General features: G+C 44.7%; 2 protein-coding genes across 9 annotated transcripts in view; one reads left to right on the top strand and one right to left on the bottom strand.

Annotated features, from left to right (window-relative positions):
- The first annotated feature begins 158 nt into the window (after window positions 1-158).
- Window positions 159-4,621, top strand: CCDC96 (coiled-coil domain containing 96). Its single transcript, XM_053397581.1, has 2 exons — window positions 159-1,274; window positions 3,517-4,621. The coding sequence occupies exons 1-2, from the start codon at window positions 159-161 to the stop codon at window positions 4,060-4,062; spliced, it is 1,662 nt and encodes a 553-aa protein (XP_053253556.1). The 3' UTR covers window positions 4,063-4,621.
- A 2,939-nt stretch (window positions 4,622-7,560) lies between these two features.
- KIAA0232 (KIAA0232 ortholog) overlaps window positions 7,561-18,961 on the bottom strand; it is a 48,715-nt gene continuing 37,314 nt past the window's right edge. For 7 of the 8 annotated variants that reach the window (XM_053394874.1, XM_053394879.1, XM_053394876.1 and 4 more), the window contains 6 exons: window positions 17,481-17,589; window positions 15,274-15,378; window positions 12,287-12,349; window positions 11,971-12,069; window positions 10,839-10,936; window positions 7,561-10,065 (listed from right to left, as the gene is read on the bottom strand). In XM_053394874.1, the coding sequence (XP_053250849.1) occupies window positions 9,889-10,065; window positions 10,839-10,936; window positions 11,971-12,069; window positions 12,287-12,349; window positions 15,274-15,378; window positions 17,481-17,589 (651 nt within the window). In that variant the 3' untranslated portion in view covers window positions 7,561-9,888. The remainder of the gene's footprint in view (window positions 10,066-10,838; window positions 10,937-11,970; window positions 12,070-12,286; window positions 12,350-15,273; window positions 15,379-17,480; window positions 17,590-18,961) is intronic. The other variant, XM_053394880.1, reaches the window with a different exon arrangement.

The following is an 18,961-nucleotide window of genomic DNA, read 5'->3' as shown; positions in this document are numbered from 1 at the left end:
ATCAGCAGCTCCGAGAGGCCCGTGGGCGTGGCCCAGGCTAGCGTGGCCAATCGAGTTTCGCGGCTCTGGTCCGCGTTTCCCCTAGCAACCGCCGTGCCCGCCCACAGAGCGGTTACTGTGGAGACGCGGAGACGCCGCTGCGCGGAGCCGGGGAAGCCATGGAGGAGACGGGGAACATGGAGGCGGCGGGCGAAGACGCTGCGGCCGAAGCTCCGCTTCCCCCGCCGGAGGGGCCCCCTGAACCGGCGGAGGCGCCCCCGGGGGAGGCCGAGGGCCCGGGGGAAGCGCCCGCCTCGGGCCCCGAGGAGCCTCCGCCGGCGGACGGGGCCGAGGCGGGCGCGGAGGAGGCGGGGGCAGCGGCGGAGGCTGAGCCGGCGGGCGAAGGAGAGCCGGTCTCCGAAGAGGCGCCCGGCCCGGAGGAAGCGAGCGAGGCCGCGGGGCCGGAGCAGCAGAGCTCGGTGGAAGGGGGCCTGGAGGGGGAGGAGAAGGAGGAGGAGAAGGAGGGCGGCGGCGAGGGGGAGGAAGGGGCCCCGCCTGACGGCGCCCCCGCCCCGGAGATCCAGGAGGCCGCGGAGCCGCGCGAGGAGCCCCCCGTGCCCGCGCTCCCCAGCGAGGCCCCCTTCGCGGCGGGAGGGCTGCTGGAGCCGCCTCCGCTGCTGACGGGCGTGGATCTGGGGCGGCGCATCAGCCTGAGCCTGCGGGACCTGGAGCTGCAGCGCCACAGCGGGCTCTCGCTGGAGGTGGGCAGCAGCGCCGGGAGCTGGGAGGCCGAGGAGGCGGCGCCGGCCGCGGAGACGGAGGAGCAGCGCGAGCGGCGCCTGGCCGAGGAGCAGCTCCGGCGGCAGGAGCTGGCCGAGCAGTACCGGCAGCTGCTGCTGGAGCGGGCGCGCCTGCAGCACTACAACGCCAAGCTGCAGAGCAAGCTGAGCGAGCTGCTCAACAAGGCCAAGAGCAAGGAGCGCGTCCGGCAGGAGCTGGAGCAGCACATCTCGGACAAGGAGCAGCGCTACAGCCGCTACCTGGCCATGCTGGAGGAGCTGCGCACCCAGCAGGCCGACGAGGCCGCCTGGTTCCAGAAGCAGATCGACGACGCCCGCCTCTCCTGTAGCCAGAAGCTGGCCAAGGTCGAGAGCGCCTGGAAGGCCCACCAGGCGCTCAAGATGGAGGTGGCCGTCTACACCGTGGGGCGCCGGCTGGGGAGCAAGCAAGCCGCTATCGACAGAGTGGGCCAGATCCAGGCCAGGGAGCAGAGCAAGGAAAGGGAGATGACGGAGGTGAGACCTGACCGGACAAGCCTGCCCAGACAGTCCAGCGATGGATTAGACCTGCTTCTCCCCCTCACCCATTAACGAAAAAACCCAAACACACTCATCGACCCCCTCCAGCCACCTCACTGGCAGGAGTCTGCGGTGCAGCTAGTTAATTCTCCCCTGGAAGTTATGGTCTTCTCAGCTTAGGCAGTTTATTATTTCAGTTGTGATGCACAGTTAATATTTGCCCTCCCCTTCCATGCTTTACTTTTGCATTTCTATTCCAGTGGAGGAGGGATAGGCAATATGGTGTCCTCTGAGCAATCTCAGGCAACAGAACCAATGGTTTTGGCTGATGGGAGTCATAGTCCATCAACATGTGGACGGCACAACATTGGCTACCCATGTTAGAGCAACGATACCAAAACCCAAGTTGTAAACCCTGATAGTAATAGTACAGTGGTGCCTCGGTTTATGAACAGCCCTTTAATAAACTATTGGGTTTACAAACTCCGCAAAACCAGAAGTAGTGTTCCGGTTTGCAAACTTTACCTCGGTCTACAACAGAAGCCGAATGGTAGCAGGGCACCGGCAGCAGGAGGCCTCATTAGGGAAGGCACGCCTCGGTTTAAGAACGGATTTGGTTTAAGAATGGACTTCATGAACAGATTGAGTTCGTAAACCGAGGTACCATAGCAGTCAATAATAGGGCCACAGGTAAACAAGGAAAGCCTATGTACAGTGGTGCCCCGCAAGACGAATGCCTCGCAAGACGAAAAACCCGCTAGACGAAAGGGTTTTCCGTTTTGGAGGCGCTTCGCAAAACGAATTTCCCTATGGGCTTCCTTCGCAAGACGAAAGCCCATAGGGAAATCTCCGGGACAGCGGGGAAGCGCAGCGCGTCTTCCCCACTGTCCTCGGACCTCCTCCGAAGGCTGGCGGCGGGGCGGAGAGACCTCCTCCCGTCGCCAGCCTTCGGAAGGCTGCTCCGAAGGCTGGCGGCGGCGGGAGGTCTCTCCGCCCCACCAGCAGCCTTCGGATGGCTGCTCCGAAGGCTGGCGGCGGGACGGAGAGACCTCCTCCCGCCGCCAGCCTTCAGAAGGCTGCTCCGAAGGCTGGCGGCGGGAGGAGATCTCTCCGCCCCACCGGCAGCCTTCGGATGGCTGCGATCTGAAAATGCTGGCATTTTAAAAGCCCCTGGGACAGCGGAGACTTCTCCACTGTCCCGGGGCGATCTGAAAATGCTGGCGGGCGGCAGCGAGCGCTTCGCTGCCTCCCGCCAACATTTTAAAAGCCCCCGGGACAGCGGAGAAGTCTCCGCTGTCCTGGGGGCTTTTAAAATGCTGGCAGTCGGGAGGAAAGCCCTCCTGTCCCCGGAGCTTGCTGGGTGGTGGGGAGAAGAAGCCCTTGTCCCCCCCCCCCAGCCTTCAGAAGAGGTCGGGGGACAGACTGTCCCCGGACCTGGTCTGAAGGCGGTTTCCATAGGAATGCATTGATTGATTTTCAATGCATTCCTATGGGAAACCGTGCTTCGCAAGACGAAAAACTCGCAAGAAGAAAAAACTTGCGGAACGAATTAATTTCGTCTTGCGAGGCACCACTGTAGTTATTTCCATCACATGTGCTTAGGCTTATTAGTTATAGAAACTTATGGTGATAAAAAAGTAAGAGGCAACTTCCTGAGCATCTTGTAGTCTGAACTATTTTAAAAGTCAGTTTTATTGAGGTTTATTCATAGGTGTTACAGCTGGTAAAGACTGATCCAGAGTTCACATAAGCTCCCGACAGTTCCTATTCCAACCCCAATCACCTCCCATAATAGTTTCTCACCTGGAAGAGTTTCATCCCAAGTCAACTGTTCCACATACGGTCAATAGGGGAGTTGTGGCTGCTTCTATTCCATTCCTCGAGTTCTTCAAATCTGCTTTGAGTTAAATCCTTTGGGTTGTACTCTAAGTAGCACTAAGTCTATGGTTCCATCACAGCAAGGGTTTTGTCTCTTTTTGTAGGAAATGTATATTTGTGCATGTTGTAATTTCCATTTTTAGCAATTTAACTTTCCACCATGCCTCTCCTACCTGCTCTGGGGTTTCCTTAAATTCCCTGGAACATGAGGAACATGGGGAAAATGAGAGCTGAATGTGGAGGAGACAGGGGTGGGGGAAGTCGTGTGGTAGAGGTGATCCTTGCATTTGCACAACTGTTTAGTTGAATACCACCCTTGGGTAGGATATCTGTAGACTCACTTCAGTTTTTATCATGCTAGGTTCGACTGGAAAATATAAAGCTGAAACACAGGATCCAAAAGCTTGATGCAAGTTTAAAAGCCATGGAAGAGTTAGCAGAAGGTCTGCACTTAATAGATTTTGAGCAACTGAAAATAGAGAACCAAACCTACAATGAAAAGATTGAAGAGCGCAATGAGGAGCTTATGAAGCTCCGGAAAAAGATAACCAACACAGTGCAAATTCTTACTCAAGTGAAGGAAAAACTGCAGTTTGTGGAAGCAGAGAATCATGGCCAAAGGTCTCAACTAATGGCAGTTGAGGCTTTAGTGGCCCAAAGGAGAGAGATTCTAACTAAGACTAAACAGGCTAGGGACAAATTGCGAATGGACAATCAGAGGCTTTACCAGAAGTGCGGCTTGCTTGGGAATACACTGCTGTTAAGGGACTTTGAAGATAAGGTAACTGCTGCTGAAATGCTGAATGAAAGGCTGGAGGTACTGAAACGCCATCATGCTGCCATCTCCCTTACTTGCAAAGGGGTAAAGAAGAAAATCAGAGGGGTGACATCTTTTCTACCGCTCTAAACTTTATTTTAAATGTCAAAAAGAGCAAAGAGAGTGAGTGTGTGCACTATAAAATATTACATTAAATAGCAATTAGTTGTTTGTTCTTAGAATCTTTGTTCCAGATATTGTTCCTATTTCCAGAAGATAACAGTGCTTTAAAACCAAATCAATTTGTCCAACTGGCTTCCAACTGTCAGTTAAAAGTTTTCACAAACTGATAGTTGTGCTTAGTTTAATTACTTTCAAAAAGTAACAACTTGAAACTATCAATGCCTTGATGTACACATATTTTCAATCAACTCTTAAGATTCCCCACATCCTCTTTCTGGGCCAACTGCTCCCTTCTGCGCATATACACCAAGCAGTGTGGTGGGTAACAAACCTTTGCAGTCGGTACAGGATCAAAGGGGGGGGGGGAAGGCCCACTGGTGGGATTTTGCAAGGGTTCCTTATCTTTGGACACATGGGTGGGCTTGAGATTTTGATGAAGTGTTGGTGTGCCACCATAAAATGGCTGTCCTTCAGCAGCAATCCTACACAAATTTACATAGCAATAAATTATTTTGTGTAACATTGATTAAGAGGTCAATATTTATTTGTAAGTTGCTGTAGGAGTCTGTCTTGGCTAAAGAATAGGATAAAAATATTGATAATGCTAATAGCAGCAAGGCATCCAGTGCCTGCCTTGGTACACAACAGTTCAAGTGCATGGAAGGGAGAGCCAGATGCTTGGTTAAAAAAACTTTTTTAAAAGTCTTTAGAAAAATCTATCTTGGTGTGGGTAGAGAGCTTCATGGGTGCTAGGCCTATTGCTCAGGTGTGTAAGGATTCTGAGGGTTGCGTGTGGGTGTTGTGCCTGAAAGATGTTGAGCGATTACACCCAGAATGCAGAGGGTTCTTAGTGACCAAGTAAATCAGTGTTTCCCAATCGGGGGCCACATGGTCCCATGGTGCCCCCCAGGATATTCCAAGGGGTGCCCAGGTGAAAAACCACATAAATTGGGGGGGGCACAGAATGGGGCTAGGGGGCTACAGAGGAAAGTGAGAAGTGAAGGGGGAATCATCTTTTTAATTTTTTTTATGTAATTAAATTTTTATTGGTTTTTCCACAATTAATTTCCACAATTTACAAAAAACAACCCCCATCCCCATTCACAAAAACATTTCAAAACCTTATCTTTGAGGTTCTTTAGACCTCATGACTTCCCTCCATTCCCTCTTCTGGTTCCTCCTCCTGCATTTCCATACACATACTTCATCAATTCTTCTTCTAGTGTTATCCAGCTTTTTGCTGATTGCAAGTGTGCTGTATAAGCCTGCCAATGTTTCAATTTATTTACATTATTTTACACATATACAATATTTGTTTCCCATTCTTTTCCTTAACTTTGGCATATTTAAATTTCACTGGAAGGAGGCTATCAGTTAAATCAGATTTAAAATCCTGCTCAGTTAAATCAGATTTAAAATCCAGTCTCCTTTTAAGTCGCGGAGGCTGTAATTTCTGCTTCATTTCAGCCACCAAGGCATTCCCAAATATTTCCTGCCTACCACCCATGCCCCATGGCAGCCATTTTGTGAGTGGTGCACAGAGCGCTCTCAAAATTTAAAATGTGTCCACTGGTCCAAAATGTTTGGTGACCTCTGGGTCCACAGTGCGGCAACCATTCTTCCTCCTGGTGCTCTCTTGTTCTTCCTCCTGATCTCCGTCTTTGTTGTTCATCTTACAATTTTTAGGTAGCTCCTTTAAATTTGATGCAGTGTGCCACTTTTTTGGATCATCAGTTTAAAGGGGTGTAAGTGATTTATTTTTCCGCCAGTTTGATGGCCACTAGTTTCAGTTCTTGATGATGCTTCAGGGTTTCAGGTGACAAGTTTTGCAAAACAAGCACTGGTTGACCATTGTCAGTTCATGTATGCTTCACAGGTGCCACATTATATTCCCTTTCTACACGTAACATGCAAAACTGATCACTACATCTTGAGCAAGTGTTTTATCTTGTGACTCGGGAACAACCCTGTGCACATGCTATGTCAAAAATTCCCACTACCATTTCAAGGCTTTAATCTAATACTGTCCCAGTCTGTATCATAAATAGTAATTCTAGCAATATCTTTTCTATTTTAGTGTTTCACGTAACTATTGGCTACTTAAGAAGAGTTTGGATTTGATATCCCCCTTTATCACTACCTGAAGGTGTCTCAAAGCGGCTCACATTCTCCTTTCCCTTCCTCCCCCACAACAAACACTCTGTGAGGTGAGTGAGGCTGAGAGACTTCAGAGAAGTGTGACTAGCCCAAGGTCACCCAGCAGCTGCATGTGGAGGAGCAGAGACGCGAACCCGGTTCACCAGATTATGAGTCTACCACTCTTAACCACTACACCACACTGGCCCTTAAAAGTAGGGATAGGCAATATATGATACAAAACTGGTTTGAAGTCCATATTGTGATATCCTTTTCATAATTTTTGACCTGGCAATATATCATGAATCATGGTATGTGGGTGGACGCACACATGCATGCAAAATCACCATGTGGGGAAAACCGTAAAACCAGCCAATGCCTCTACATAGCTCCATCCTTATTTCAGATATTGTGATATAGCTTAGTGATAGAGGCCACCCCTACTCAAAAGGTTTCAGAGATTTTTGTCCCATTTGGCTGTTGACTTCTTGGTAAGCTGTTAGAATTCCTTACACGAATTCTTGTACAAGGGTACCTCGGGTTACAAACGCTTCAGGTTACAGATTACGCTAGCCCAGAAATAGTACCTCAGGTTAAGAACTTTGCTTTAGGATGTGAACAAAAATTGTGCAGCAGTGGCACGGCAGCAGCGGAACGCCCCATTAGCTGAAGTGGTGCCTCAGGTTAAGAACAGTTTTGGGTTAAGAACAGACCTCCGGAACGAATTAAGTTCTTAACCTGAGGTACCACTGTATACTTAAAGATCTTGTTCCTCTGTTGGCCTGGGCATTTTGGGAAGAGAAGCAGGCACCATTTTTGAGTGCTGTATTCAGCTCTGTGTCTAGGCTATCCTAAGACAGGGGCCAGCAACCTATTTCAGCCGTGAGCCGGTCCACTGTCCCTCAGACCATGTGGTGGGCCAGACAATATTTTGGAAAAAAATATATGAACCAATTCCTATGCCCCACAAATAACCCAGAGATGCATTTTAAATAAAAGCACACATTCTACTCATGTAAAAACATGCTGATTCCCGGATCGTCCATGGGCTGGATTTAGAAGGCAATTGGATTTAGAAGGCAATCCAGCCTTAGGTTGCCTCTCCTGTCCAAAGACTTTGTTACAACATAGGCTGTTGAGTCCTCTCTTTGGGAGGGTTATGCCTGCATCCTTTGTCTCACCTTCAAGAAAATTGCTGCAGTCTGACCTTTTAATCCAACACAGGGATATGTCCCACAACAGACAAGCCCAGGAGCTCTCAACCTATGTAGCCTTGCTTCTCATAGCGAGTGGGGATTTTGTACATCAACAGACAAACCAACAAAGCTGTCCTTTTATCTTTTTATTTGGTGTTAAGTAACTCCACAAAAAACAAATTCAGTTACTCTGGTGTATGTGAAATCAGAACAATACAACCACTTGAAGCAAAAAAGTAGAAACAAATTCAGCCCAGGAATGAAAAACTGATCCTTCAGTGCTATGGATATGCAATGCGCCTCCGACCACAGTGCATTTCAGCATCTCCACTTTTAAATTATCCTTGCAAAAAAAAAAACCACAAACTCACACGCCAACCTCCTCCCTGGAAAGCTTCAGAATTTTCTCCATTCAATTATGGAACAAATAAATATTATTTGTTATTGCCCACACATGAAACATGTACATTTCCAAAGGTGTTAAAATATTAAATCATAATGTAACCAACAACCCTTTCACTGAGATCTACCTAAATAAGCTGAGTTTTAAAAAGTGTGGGTTCTTCTCGCCCACTGCAATATTTCCATTTGGTCATTTCTTATTGTAATAATGACTTACTAGTTAAGTTAATCATTATGATTTATCAGTCTCGCTCTTTTTGCTTTCATGTTGACAGACAATATTCTCAGTGCATGTGCTATACAACTTTTTTTAAGGAAGCTCCAGAAGAAAGTAAATATATAAAAACTTATCCTGAATCTCAAATAAGAAAAAAACCCAAACACTCTAAAGATTTGTTGTATGAATGCTAAAATAATGTAGCTTAAAAGCAGTTATTAATAACATTTCCCTGGAAAGTACAAACCAAGCCAATGGAGTAAAAGTTTCAACAGAAAGGAGACATGCAATCTTACAAGGTGTTGATACCCTAGATCTTAAGTCATGTACTATCAATTAAGAAAAGGCAACAAAACTCAAATTTAGTTCAGCTCACTAGCACAGAATAAAAATTTCAAAGCCAGTTCAGCTTAATATTTGAAACAACTATAATTGTTAGGAGTTTCTTGCCTATCAAAAGTAATGGCTTAGCATTTTCAAGTCAATAGTAAACTTTCTGCACTTTCTGATGTCTTAAACATGCTGCTATTGTATAGATCTTTTTTTAAAAACTATGAAATGGTACAAACCAATATTGCTCCTCCTGGCTCTTATGATTTGCATAATACGTTAGTAGCACAAGGAGTTGATAGTCTTGCACAGTTACAACTTGACAGATGCATTGACTATGTTAAAATAAACTTTAAGAGCAGGTCACATAAAGCAACAATCACTACTGCAATCACACATGTAAGTCGTCATCACGTTCCCCACTCCCACCCACAACACACAACTTACTCCTAACATTCTCTCAGGACACAAAGATCGCTACAAGATTTACTAAATTAGAACCACAATAGTAGCCAACTGCAGGAGCCACAGGATTTGTTTTGAGTGACACACTAATCCTTCGCCTATAAATTACCGAACACTGAATTCTGAGATTATTTTAGTTATTCAAGCAAAATCTTTGCAGCTTGTGAAAAAGCTCATCATCCATTAAATTTATCCATTGGGTTTAACAGTGCAACCCAAACTACACTTACACCTAAGTACCATTGAAGTAAGTGTGCTTGGGAATCAGGACATAGTGTCATTTTGTTTTTAATCATCTACTTTACAGTACTGAGCCCTGAAAGAGATGAACAGAGAAGAAATGAGGGGGAAGGAAGAAGAGGGGAAAAAATAGTGTTTCTTTCCCAGGCCTGCAAAAATCCTTGGCTTCTTCAGTTAGCAAGAACAAACAATAGTTTCAACTGTGTTAGTTTATATGCGAGTTAAGAGGAGAGATCCTAGAATAGAAAACACAGTTTCTGAAAGTCTCTAAAGCACAGCCCTAGTTTTCCTACTCCAAAGTTAGAAGATCTTAAAGACTGGACAAGCCACACATGTTGTCCTCTCACATTCAGAAAGGCACTGATAGATTACAGTGTTAAGTATTTATCTCCCAAATCTTAAAAGCCAAAAGATAAAATATCTGAATAGCTGTGGACACTGCAATGCTAGTTAGATAGTAATACTGATAAGGCTACAGTTAAAAATAAAAATAACTGCAGCTAAGATGCAAAAGAGCAGTGATACTACCATGACAAATCACATGCACATCCATTCTAGATTTGACAACACAATCTAATCTAGGTCCAAATGGCCAAGGAACTAACAGTTTGGAGGGAGAGAAAAAAAGCCTTCAATGGGACAATGTTCCCAACTATTGAAAATAAAATATCAAGAAGAGAAAGATAAATACACTTCTGAATCCATTAACCCAAAGGGAAAATCAATTCATTGCTGAGTCACAGACCTTCAGGAAGAGTTTTCCATCTCATGCTATTCTTAAACCATACTTTTTTTACTCCGCAGTTTTTATAGCTGAGTTCGAGAGAAAAGCTCTTCACAAGGATCTGCCCATCCATTTCCACCTTCTGATGCTGTGCCTTCAGAGCTGGGGCTGTCACTGGAGTATAGCTTTTTCCTAATGCCATTTGATTTTGTTTCAGAACTTCTGGGATCTGCACACCTTGCTTCATGTACAGAAGAAACCTATAGATTTAAGAAATTAAAATGTAGAATACAGCTTTGCAAAAGAGAAAATAAAATTTCCCTTAGTAAATAAACATTCAAACATTGTAGAGTGGAACCTTGGTTCTTCAATGCCTTGGTACTCAAACATTTCGGCTCCCAAAGGCCAAAAACCCAGAAGTAAGTGTTCCACTTTTTGAACCTTTTTGGAAGGCAAACATCTGATGCGGTTGTCGGCTATTGTTTCTGGGGTGCCTGCGCCAATCAGAAGCTGTGCCTTGGTTTTCAAATGTTTCGGAAGTCAAACGGACTTCTGGAATGGATTACGTTCAAGAACCAAGGTACCACTGTATAGTAATCCTATATACAGAAAAGCTAAATCTCAGTGTTACTGCACTATGATTACACATTTTGACTGAGATCCAAAGAGAGTTACATGCACACAATAGGGACTTTCATTCTCCCCACTTTTCACTGCGCCCTCTAGGGCCCATCACATCTATAAGAGGATTCAACATGATGTGAAAAGCTGTGTCTGAAAAGGAAAGTCAGCAACTGCTCCTCTGCAACCTCCAGTGCCTGCTATTCACACATGAGCCCTCTTCAGGCACTCTGCTCATATGAACACTTCTGCAGGGGCTAGCTTGGTAAGCCTTCTTTCTCCCTGCCCCTCTCCACAAACTGAGAGGCAGACTTCTGAAATGGGGAATCTCCTCTACTCACTGAGGTTCCACATGTGATTTAGAACTGATTTCCAGTTGCGCTGGCTATTGCGAAATATTTGCTAAGCTTACCATATTAAAATCTAGAAGATGTTCTTCACACTGCGATATTTCTTCCACATCTGCAAATTCTCCAATACTATTCTCTCTCTTCACATTTGTACAGCATTCTTCCAAAGTTGTATTTCAGATAAGGGGGAGACAGAAAAACAGAATTCCATTACAAAAGGTTTTTTGTTTTTGTTAAAGTTACATTTCAGTGCCATAGTGTCTTTATTATGTTTTAAACAAAAGTATCCAGTTTGGTCAATTAAGATGTCAAAAGAAAAGCAGAACTGCAACAGAGGCTAGTGAAGGAAACAGAGGTATCTCTCATCAGTTCAATTGGTCAAGTGACTAAACAGAACCATGGTTTTAAAATGTTTTATTTCTTACATCTTATGTTAATACAGTGGACCCTCTAGTTACATACCGCTCTGGATACATAACTTTTGGGTTACGAACGTGGCGAACCCGGAAGTGTATACTTCCAGGTTTTGCCATGCGCAGAAGTGCTCTGCACGCTTGACATGTGCACAGAAGCGCTCAATTGCACCACGCGCATGCGCAGAAGCAGCACCTCTGCCTACAGACTTTTCGGGTTGCGGATGGACCCCCAGAACTAATTTAATTCGTATCCAGAGGGTCCACTGTATCTTACAGTGTAGTACCAGTTCTTCTGGCTTCTTGTGCAGGCCAGTTTTATGGTCCTGCTATGCCAGTGCTCATGATGTCCACCAATTAGTGACACACAGAAGACACAAACATAGGCAAGATACAGACATTCAACCCAGGTGGGCTGTTGTGGATAATCCCTTCCATTGTATGTCCTCTAAAGACATCTGAGGTGACCAATAAGGGGAAAGGCTTCCCTAACTGCTTAGCCACCATAAGAAAAGCAATTCAGTCACAGATTTTGTTGAACAATATCAGTTGTGGAGTGAGGCCTGACAGTACCACAGAGCGGGGGTTGCCATATTTTTGTTTCCACAGGAGTCCTCTGCCTTCGAAAACATTGTTAACAGCCAGAGGGGTTCACTGGTGCAGACTTCCCCAAGTGCAGTTACACCTGTTTGCCACACTGCCTGTCATTCAGCTTTCAAAGGCACAAAACCCTGTAGGAACAAAATGGTAGCAACTCTAGAGAAAAAAGCTGCTTTCTCACTGGCGGTTGCTGAAGCTGTAGACATCCCTTGTGGTCTGCATGTCATGTTCTGCGAAGAGCATTCTTGCTTCTGTGTATGCAGGATGGTTGCCGGATTGCCTGAGGAGACAAGAGAAACATAGGCAAGGTGTTACAAGACATTAGCTTGACCCAGGTAATGAGTAAGTGAAAAACGGTGCCAACACTTAAGAGTCTTTTTATTCTAGATGCCACTGCCTGTGTCCTTTTTCTTCAAACAAGAATGCTCTCAGCTCTGCTGGCGTCAGTATTTGGAAAGACCCACTGGAGATAACATTGTTCTGGGCAAAGTACTTACTCATCAAATGTAGAGTGTCTCTCTCCTGCGACTGTTCTGCTTCAATGTAACCTGGTTCTGATCCTGCAAGGGAGAACACATTACAAGTTTTGCTAGCATTAAGAAAAGGTGGAGTGGATTGCTTGGCTTTTATTGAAGTTGGTTGCATTTCCCTTTGTGGGGCAGGTGGGTGTGGACCAGGTGTGCAGCCTGGGAGTCATTCTGGACTCACAGCTGTCCATGGAAGAACAGGTTAATTCTGTGTCCAGGGCAGCTGTCTACCAGCTCCATCTGACATGCTGGCTGAGACACTACTCACCCGCGGACTGTCTCACCAGAGTGATGCATTCTCTGGTTATCTCCCACTTGGACTACTGCAATGAGTTCTTTGAAGGTGACTCAGAAACTACAACTAATCCAGAATGTGGCAGCTAGACTGGTGATTGAGAGTAGCCGCTGGGACCATATAACACCAGTCCTAAAGGTCCTACACTGGCTTCCAGTACGTTTCCGAGCACAATTCAAGGTGTTGGTGCTGACCTTTAAAGCCCTAAATGGCCTCGGCCAAGTATACCTGAAGGAGCATCTCTGCCCCCATCATTCAGCCAGGACACTGAGGTCTTCCTCCGAGGGTCTTCTGCTGGTTCCTTCACTGCGAGAAGAGAAGCTACAGGGAACCAGGCAGAGGGCCTTCTCAGCAGTGGCACCATCCCTGTGGAATTCCCTCCCATCAGTTGTCAAGGAGATAAAGAACTACACAACTTTTAGAAGATACCTGAAGGCAGCCCTGTATCGGGAAGTTTTAAATGTTTGATATTTTATTATGTTTCTATATGTGCTGGAAGCCACCCAGAGTGGCTGGGGAAACCCAGCCAGATGGGTGGCGTATAAATAATAATTATAACTATTTGCTTTTTCCAGCGCATGATGAGAGCTCACTGGGATTTGGACAGTCTTATAACCTATTAAGTAAGGGAAGATTCTCCAGTCAGTTTAGACTCTTCCTATAATCTAGGGCAGTGGTTTTCTTTTTAATATTTTATTGAGGGGGAAAATATATATGAACAAAGACGTACAGATACCACAAATACACATAGAAACACATATGCTACCTATGCAAACTAAAACAAGACACCTTACCCATCCCTGTGACCTCCCACCACCACGGATCGACTTCCTTCCAAAAATCTTCATCTTTATCTCTTACAACCCTTTCTGATTTTATTTTCACCTTTACTTTATATACTTACATACTTAATCTATACTTGCTAACCATATATTTATATTCACACATCCACTTTACACGTTTAATCTATGCATATTAACATATTCTTTTCAGAGCTGCATTTTCCCATGCATTCTTCAAAGCATTTCCATTCTGAGTTTAAATTTTGATTTGTTTGAGATCTTATAATTGCTGTTAATTTTGCCAACTCTATGTATTCACTTAGTTTATAAATACATTCTTCTTTAGAGGATACTGTCTTGTCTTTCCATTTGCTGGCTAGAACTATTCTGGCGGCTACAGTGGCATATAAAAAAAATTCTTTTCTTATTCTGTGGGATATCACTCCCTATTATGCCCCAGGTTTTTTTTCTATGGAGATCCTGAGCATTTTTTTAAACTCATCATGTATTATGCCCCAGAAGGTTTTAATCTTTTCACCCCTCCACCAGACTTTCCTCATTTCCAACATAAAATAGATTTTAATTTGTAAATTTTTGTGAGCTTGGCTGGTGTCATGTACCATTTAAAGAACATTTTTATAAAGTTTTCTTTGATACAGTAGCAGGCTGTGAAATTAATATCCACTTGCCATAGCCTCTCCCACTGTTCTATATAGTCCTGCCAATGTCTTGGGCCCATTTTATTTGAGCCTCCTTTACTTGTTCATCCTTCATGTCTCACTCCAATAGGAAATCATACATTTTGGATACAAGTTTCGTGTTATTTTCTTAATACTATCAATTGGAATTTTGAATCTTCTTTGCCAAAATCTCTTGTAATATCTGATTGGAAAACGCTATTCAGCTGATGGCATTGGAGCCAGGCAGATAAATGTTGCCTTATCTCCCGGTATGGTTGTAACTTTAATTGGCCTTGGTCTTCTGTTATTTACTGCCTATATGAGGCCCAATGTCTCTGCATGTTCATTTTTTTAATAGCATGTGCTTCCAACAAGGATATCCACCATGGAGTTTGTGGCTCCAATAAGAGGTTGATATCTGGTCCAGACTTTCAATAGAGCATTTCTGAGAATGTGACTAGTAAATCTGCTATGCACTTTAGCTTTATTATAACCGAGAAAGGCATGCCATCCAAATCTGTTACAATGACTCTCAAGGTCTAAAATGTCTGTTCTTTCCAGTGTTGTCCAATCTTTTATCCAGATTAGACGTTCCGTCTAGGAAAGTGGTTTTCAACCACTGTGCTATAGCGCCCTGGGGTACCTTGAATGATGGTCAGGGGTGCCAGGGGCAACACTGGCCTCTGTCCCTCCCATATCTCTGCCTCCCAAAGGCTTCTACAGCTGTTTGTTGCAGCAGCTCTGGCTACAAACTCCCCAGGCGCATGGTGCCTCTGGGGCTGGCCAGGGCATGCTTCCCAGGCCCCTGTGGGACAGTGTGAGGAGGCCCCTCTCCTTCGGGCAGGGGGATCAACTGGGCTGCCCAGAGGACTTTCAAGGAGAGGGGAGAAGAGGAGGCTGAGGGAACACTCCACAAGGGAGGGTGTTCGAAAGTGGGTGAGGGGCTGGCAGCTCTGCAGGCAAGGGCTTCTGAGTCTCAGAGCGGTGCTGCAGAAAGAATGTTGTTGGTCAAGGGAGCCATGGACCTAAAAAGGTTGAAAAACTCTGTTCTAGGGTAGGAGAGGAAAACCTTCTGGCCATGGGTGCATGTACTCTGCAGATTTTGGGACGCTTATAAGGAACAGATGGAGGATGCTCAGGACTCATAGTTTAAGGAATGGACCACCAAATCCCTGGTTACCCACCACCCACTCAGATTACCTATGTAGGGTGGCTTGTCCTTCAGCTTCCAGTTGCTGCAGTGGATTTGGGATTCCTGGTGCATGTGTGTGTCTGGAGTTCGGAAGCAGAGTACCTGTAAAGGGTCTGAGAGCACAAGAGTTATCCATCTACCCTTCCTATCTTCCTTGGTGGTTTGTTGTTTGCACAAAGCACCTTTTTATCAAGTTCATACTTGTATAGTCATGTGTTTCTGGACAGAGAGAGTCCTAGCATGATGTATGAGTGATGTTCCCTTGCCAAAGCTTATATACTCCTGGTGATGTGTTGCAATTGGCTGCCAAACTGGAATCTTATTCTGAGATTTGGGAAAGACAGAGGCGGCAGCCATCTGAAGTGCTCCACTAAGAAAGTGTTTGAATTCTTGTTAACAGCTTTTTCATAGGTGTAACACCAGGGGCAAGATCAAGTCCTATGTGAGCATAGGATTTCAACTCAGCTCCATTCCTCTTCAGTCATTCCCCCCATCCCTCGGCCTGCTTGTTCAACAGAAGTCTTAACAATGGTTTTATGGTCCCCAGTTGTAGCCCCTCTGCACCCCAATTAGGGTGAAAACTTGGCTTCAATAGAAGGTTTTTCCCCAAGCCTAATTGGTGTGCGTGCACGGGGGAGATCTTCCTCAAGCAGCTGGGGAGGGAAAATTAATCACTCTTCAGGAGAATCACTCCAACCTCCCAAATCAGGTTTGGAAAGAGCTAAAATGCTTTTTCTAATCTTAATTGTGAGGGCACTTGTGTGGTTGTGATGTGTGAGTGGTTGTGGTGTACACTAGGCCTGGGCGTTGTATCAATACATGGGCTAGGACCGGTATGAGGGCCAGAGAGCAATGGCTGCTTCACCTGCAATAAACACTGGGTAAAACTGCCATCGAGCTCTGGCCCTCATATTCCAGAGGGACTGCATAGAAAGGAGGCTTCTTTATATTGCTCTGCTGAAGGGTGTGCAGCTGCCACGCCTCAGTGGAGCAGTTTAATGAAGCCCCCGCTGAGGGACACTCAAGCTGGAGGCAGGGGGCTTGATCAGCTGAGAAGCGGGCTTTCTTGAACCACCCACTTCTCAGCTGCGTGAGCCGGAGTGGGAGCTTCTTTAAACTGCTCCACTGTTGGGCATAATTTTCTCTTTTGGTCTGTAAAGCTTACAATGGCACAGAGAGAACAAAAAAGACCCAAGTGAGGAAATGAATCAAACAGAGGCTAGATATTTCTATCATTTTCTTGGATTAGCAGGAAGCTAGTTTAAATGGTAACATTCCTTTGTAAGATTGTTCATTTTTAATTAAAAGCTGAAAGTTGCATTTCAGCTGACTGAAGCACAATTGTTAGTTAAAGCTCAGTATGTCTTGCATGTAGAACCTATGTAGAAGGAAGTAAAGCACGATTACATTCCATAGCACTTACTCCCAGGTAGGTATGCTGCATAAGATGGTAGTCATGACACAAAATAATTTGGTCTCTAAGGTGCCATACAACTCCGTGAAATACCGGGGCATTCGTACATATTAAAAATTAAAAAGCCAAAATCCAAAATTCCCCATATTTTGATGCTTATACTAGAAATAACATTCACTTTACTATTTTTTAATCATTTTTTAAACATTCGAGTATACGGTCTTTGACGTATGAAGGAGAACTGTAAAAAGCAGTGCAGCTATTCAGAAGTCAAAGAGTTTTTTTTAAAGCATGTGCTCATCGACCTACAAAAAACCTTAGCTATACAACTTCAGTTTTTAATCAGACAATACAGTGCTAATAAAAACAGTGTTGATAAAATGTTTATAATGTTGTGTTCTCCTGGGGGGACTGGACTTCACAGCCAGCCATAATTTGCAGACCCTGTCTGAAACATCCCAGAGTTTCTCTTTAGCATGCAGACACCCCTCTTGTTTTTCATTAGTCCCATTGTAGCTTCACTTCTGTCGGCACTCGCCACTTCAGTTGTGAGATAGTAGCTAAGATTAAATATAGATGACCATTCTTAATATGCCAGAAACTACTTTGTAAGCTCACAACACTATTGCAGTGATAAGAATGCATGGGAAGTAGGTGAGTGGCAATTCCCCTCCAAAAGTATGTTTGGCATACGGTACTTAATGGTTACAAGTTGGTACATGCTCAACTGCATTCACCTTCTATTTCTGCTCAGATATGAAGTGTTCAATTCATTTTAAGTAAGTTAAAAGATGCTGCTACCTTCAAACTGTGATGCAGGAAAGAGTGGCGTATAAAGAGCTTTCTCCCACCAGCACTGCTTTGCTTGATTGTAGCTTATTTTCTGAAGCTCATTATTCAATACAGGAAACTGTTTTGAGAATAACTGCATTTTAGATTAAGAGATAAAACACTGCACTAAACTGCACTTCTGCTAACTGATTAATCTGTAGCCAAAATACGTTTAAATGTTGTTCAAAAGTTACAGTTGCAAAGTTTGTGTCTTTTGATAGAGTGACTATATAGCACCAGTTACACTCATGCAGCATTGACTGAGGGATCAGCCCCACTGAAGCTTATTCCCAGATTCAAAGCCGTCTGTTTCCCAAGAAACAGAAGCGAATAGCAGAAGGTATTTGTGCTCAGCCTTGAGATCAACACCTATGTTTGAATTGGATCCCAGTTCACATTTAATCCCTGTTTGGGGATGACAGGTAGAAAGTCATGTGTGCTGCATTCATTCCGCTGCTCTGTAGTTCTCTGGCTTGGGGCCCTCAAAAATCCTCATACTGATAAGAGCAGCCATTTTTAAAAACAGCTAATAATTCATGCTTTAAATTTTAATTTTAAAATATACCATACTGCATATACTCGAGGATAAGCCGACCGTAAGCCAAGGCACCTAATTTTACCACAAAAAACTGGGAAAACTTATTGACTTGAGTATAAGCAGGTTCACCACACCACAAACCTCCTGGTGGGCCAGAGTGCATGCGCGCACGTGCACATGCGCACACGGCAGAGGGGGCTTCTCTCTCCCCCCAGCCCCTCCCGCACCCCCGCCTACCTAGGGAGCTGCTGAGAGGCCGAGGCTGGTGGTGGCAGCAGTGGAGGAAGAACAAGCCAAAGGGCTCCTTTTTGCTTCTCGTTCCTCCGCCGCCACTAGAGGGGGGCTTTTTCAGCATAAAAAATGTGCTGAAAATCAGCTTATACTCGAGTATATACGGTACTTTAAAGTCACAAATTCAAGCCAGCCTTTCAGATTATATAGCATGACTGGAGGATAAATTCTGAAATCCCCTATCTTTTACCCTTCATAAAAAAATTAATCATAACAGTTGGATCAGGACTATACATTTTAGGCAGGTTGTCAAATTCTTCCAACAAGCAGCATAATACAAGAATAGAACAATCATTTTAGAACATCTTGGAATATTTACACAGGCTCTTAATATAGTGCAACAGCTATACCCTGCCCAACAGGGTTAGACAGCAGGTTGCAAGAAAATGGTATTGTATTTGCTCACTGAGAGAGGTTTGTTCTCTTAGCAGTCTGGATGCCAACCCTGTCTTTCTCATGTTCCTCTTCCTGCTTTCTTGAGTATCTTTCGAGTTTACATGTGTGAACAATGTTGATCACAACCTATTTAACACATTAATGTAATTCAAAGCCAACATGCCTTTTGTGACGGCATTAAGGTTCCATTTTTCTGAAATATGTTAGATCTTTGAATTATACAAAA

Source organism: Podarcis raffonei, chromosome 7 (assembly GCF_027172205.1).
Source record: "Podarcis raffonei isolate rPodRaf1 chromosome 7, rPodRaf1.pri, whole genome shotgun sequence".
Taxonomy (NCBI): Eukaryota; Metazoa; Chordata; class Lepidosauria; order Squamata; family Lacertidae; genus Podarcis; species Podarcis raffonei.
The sequence above is the reverse complement of the archived record's forward strand: the minus strand, read 5'-3'. Positions and strand labels throughout refer to the sequence as shown.

Bases quoted from the DNA above. Each gene is read 5' to 3' on its own strand.
- CCDC96 (XM_053397581.1), top strand. From the start codon at position 159: ATGGAGGAGACGGGGAACATGGAGGCGGCGGGCGAAGACGCTGCGGCC. The intron at 1,275-3,516 runs GTGAGACCTGAC...TTATCATGCTAG, and splicing joins AGGAAAGGGAGATGACGGAG to GTTCGACTGGAAAATATAAA.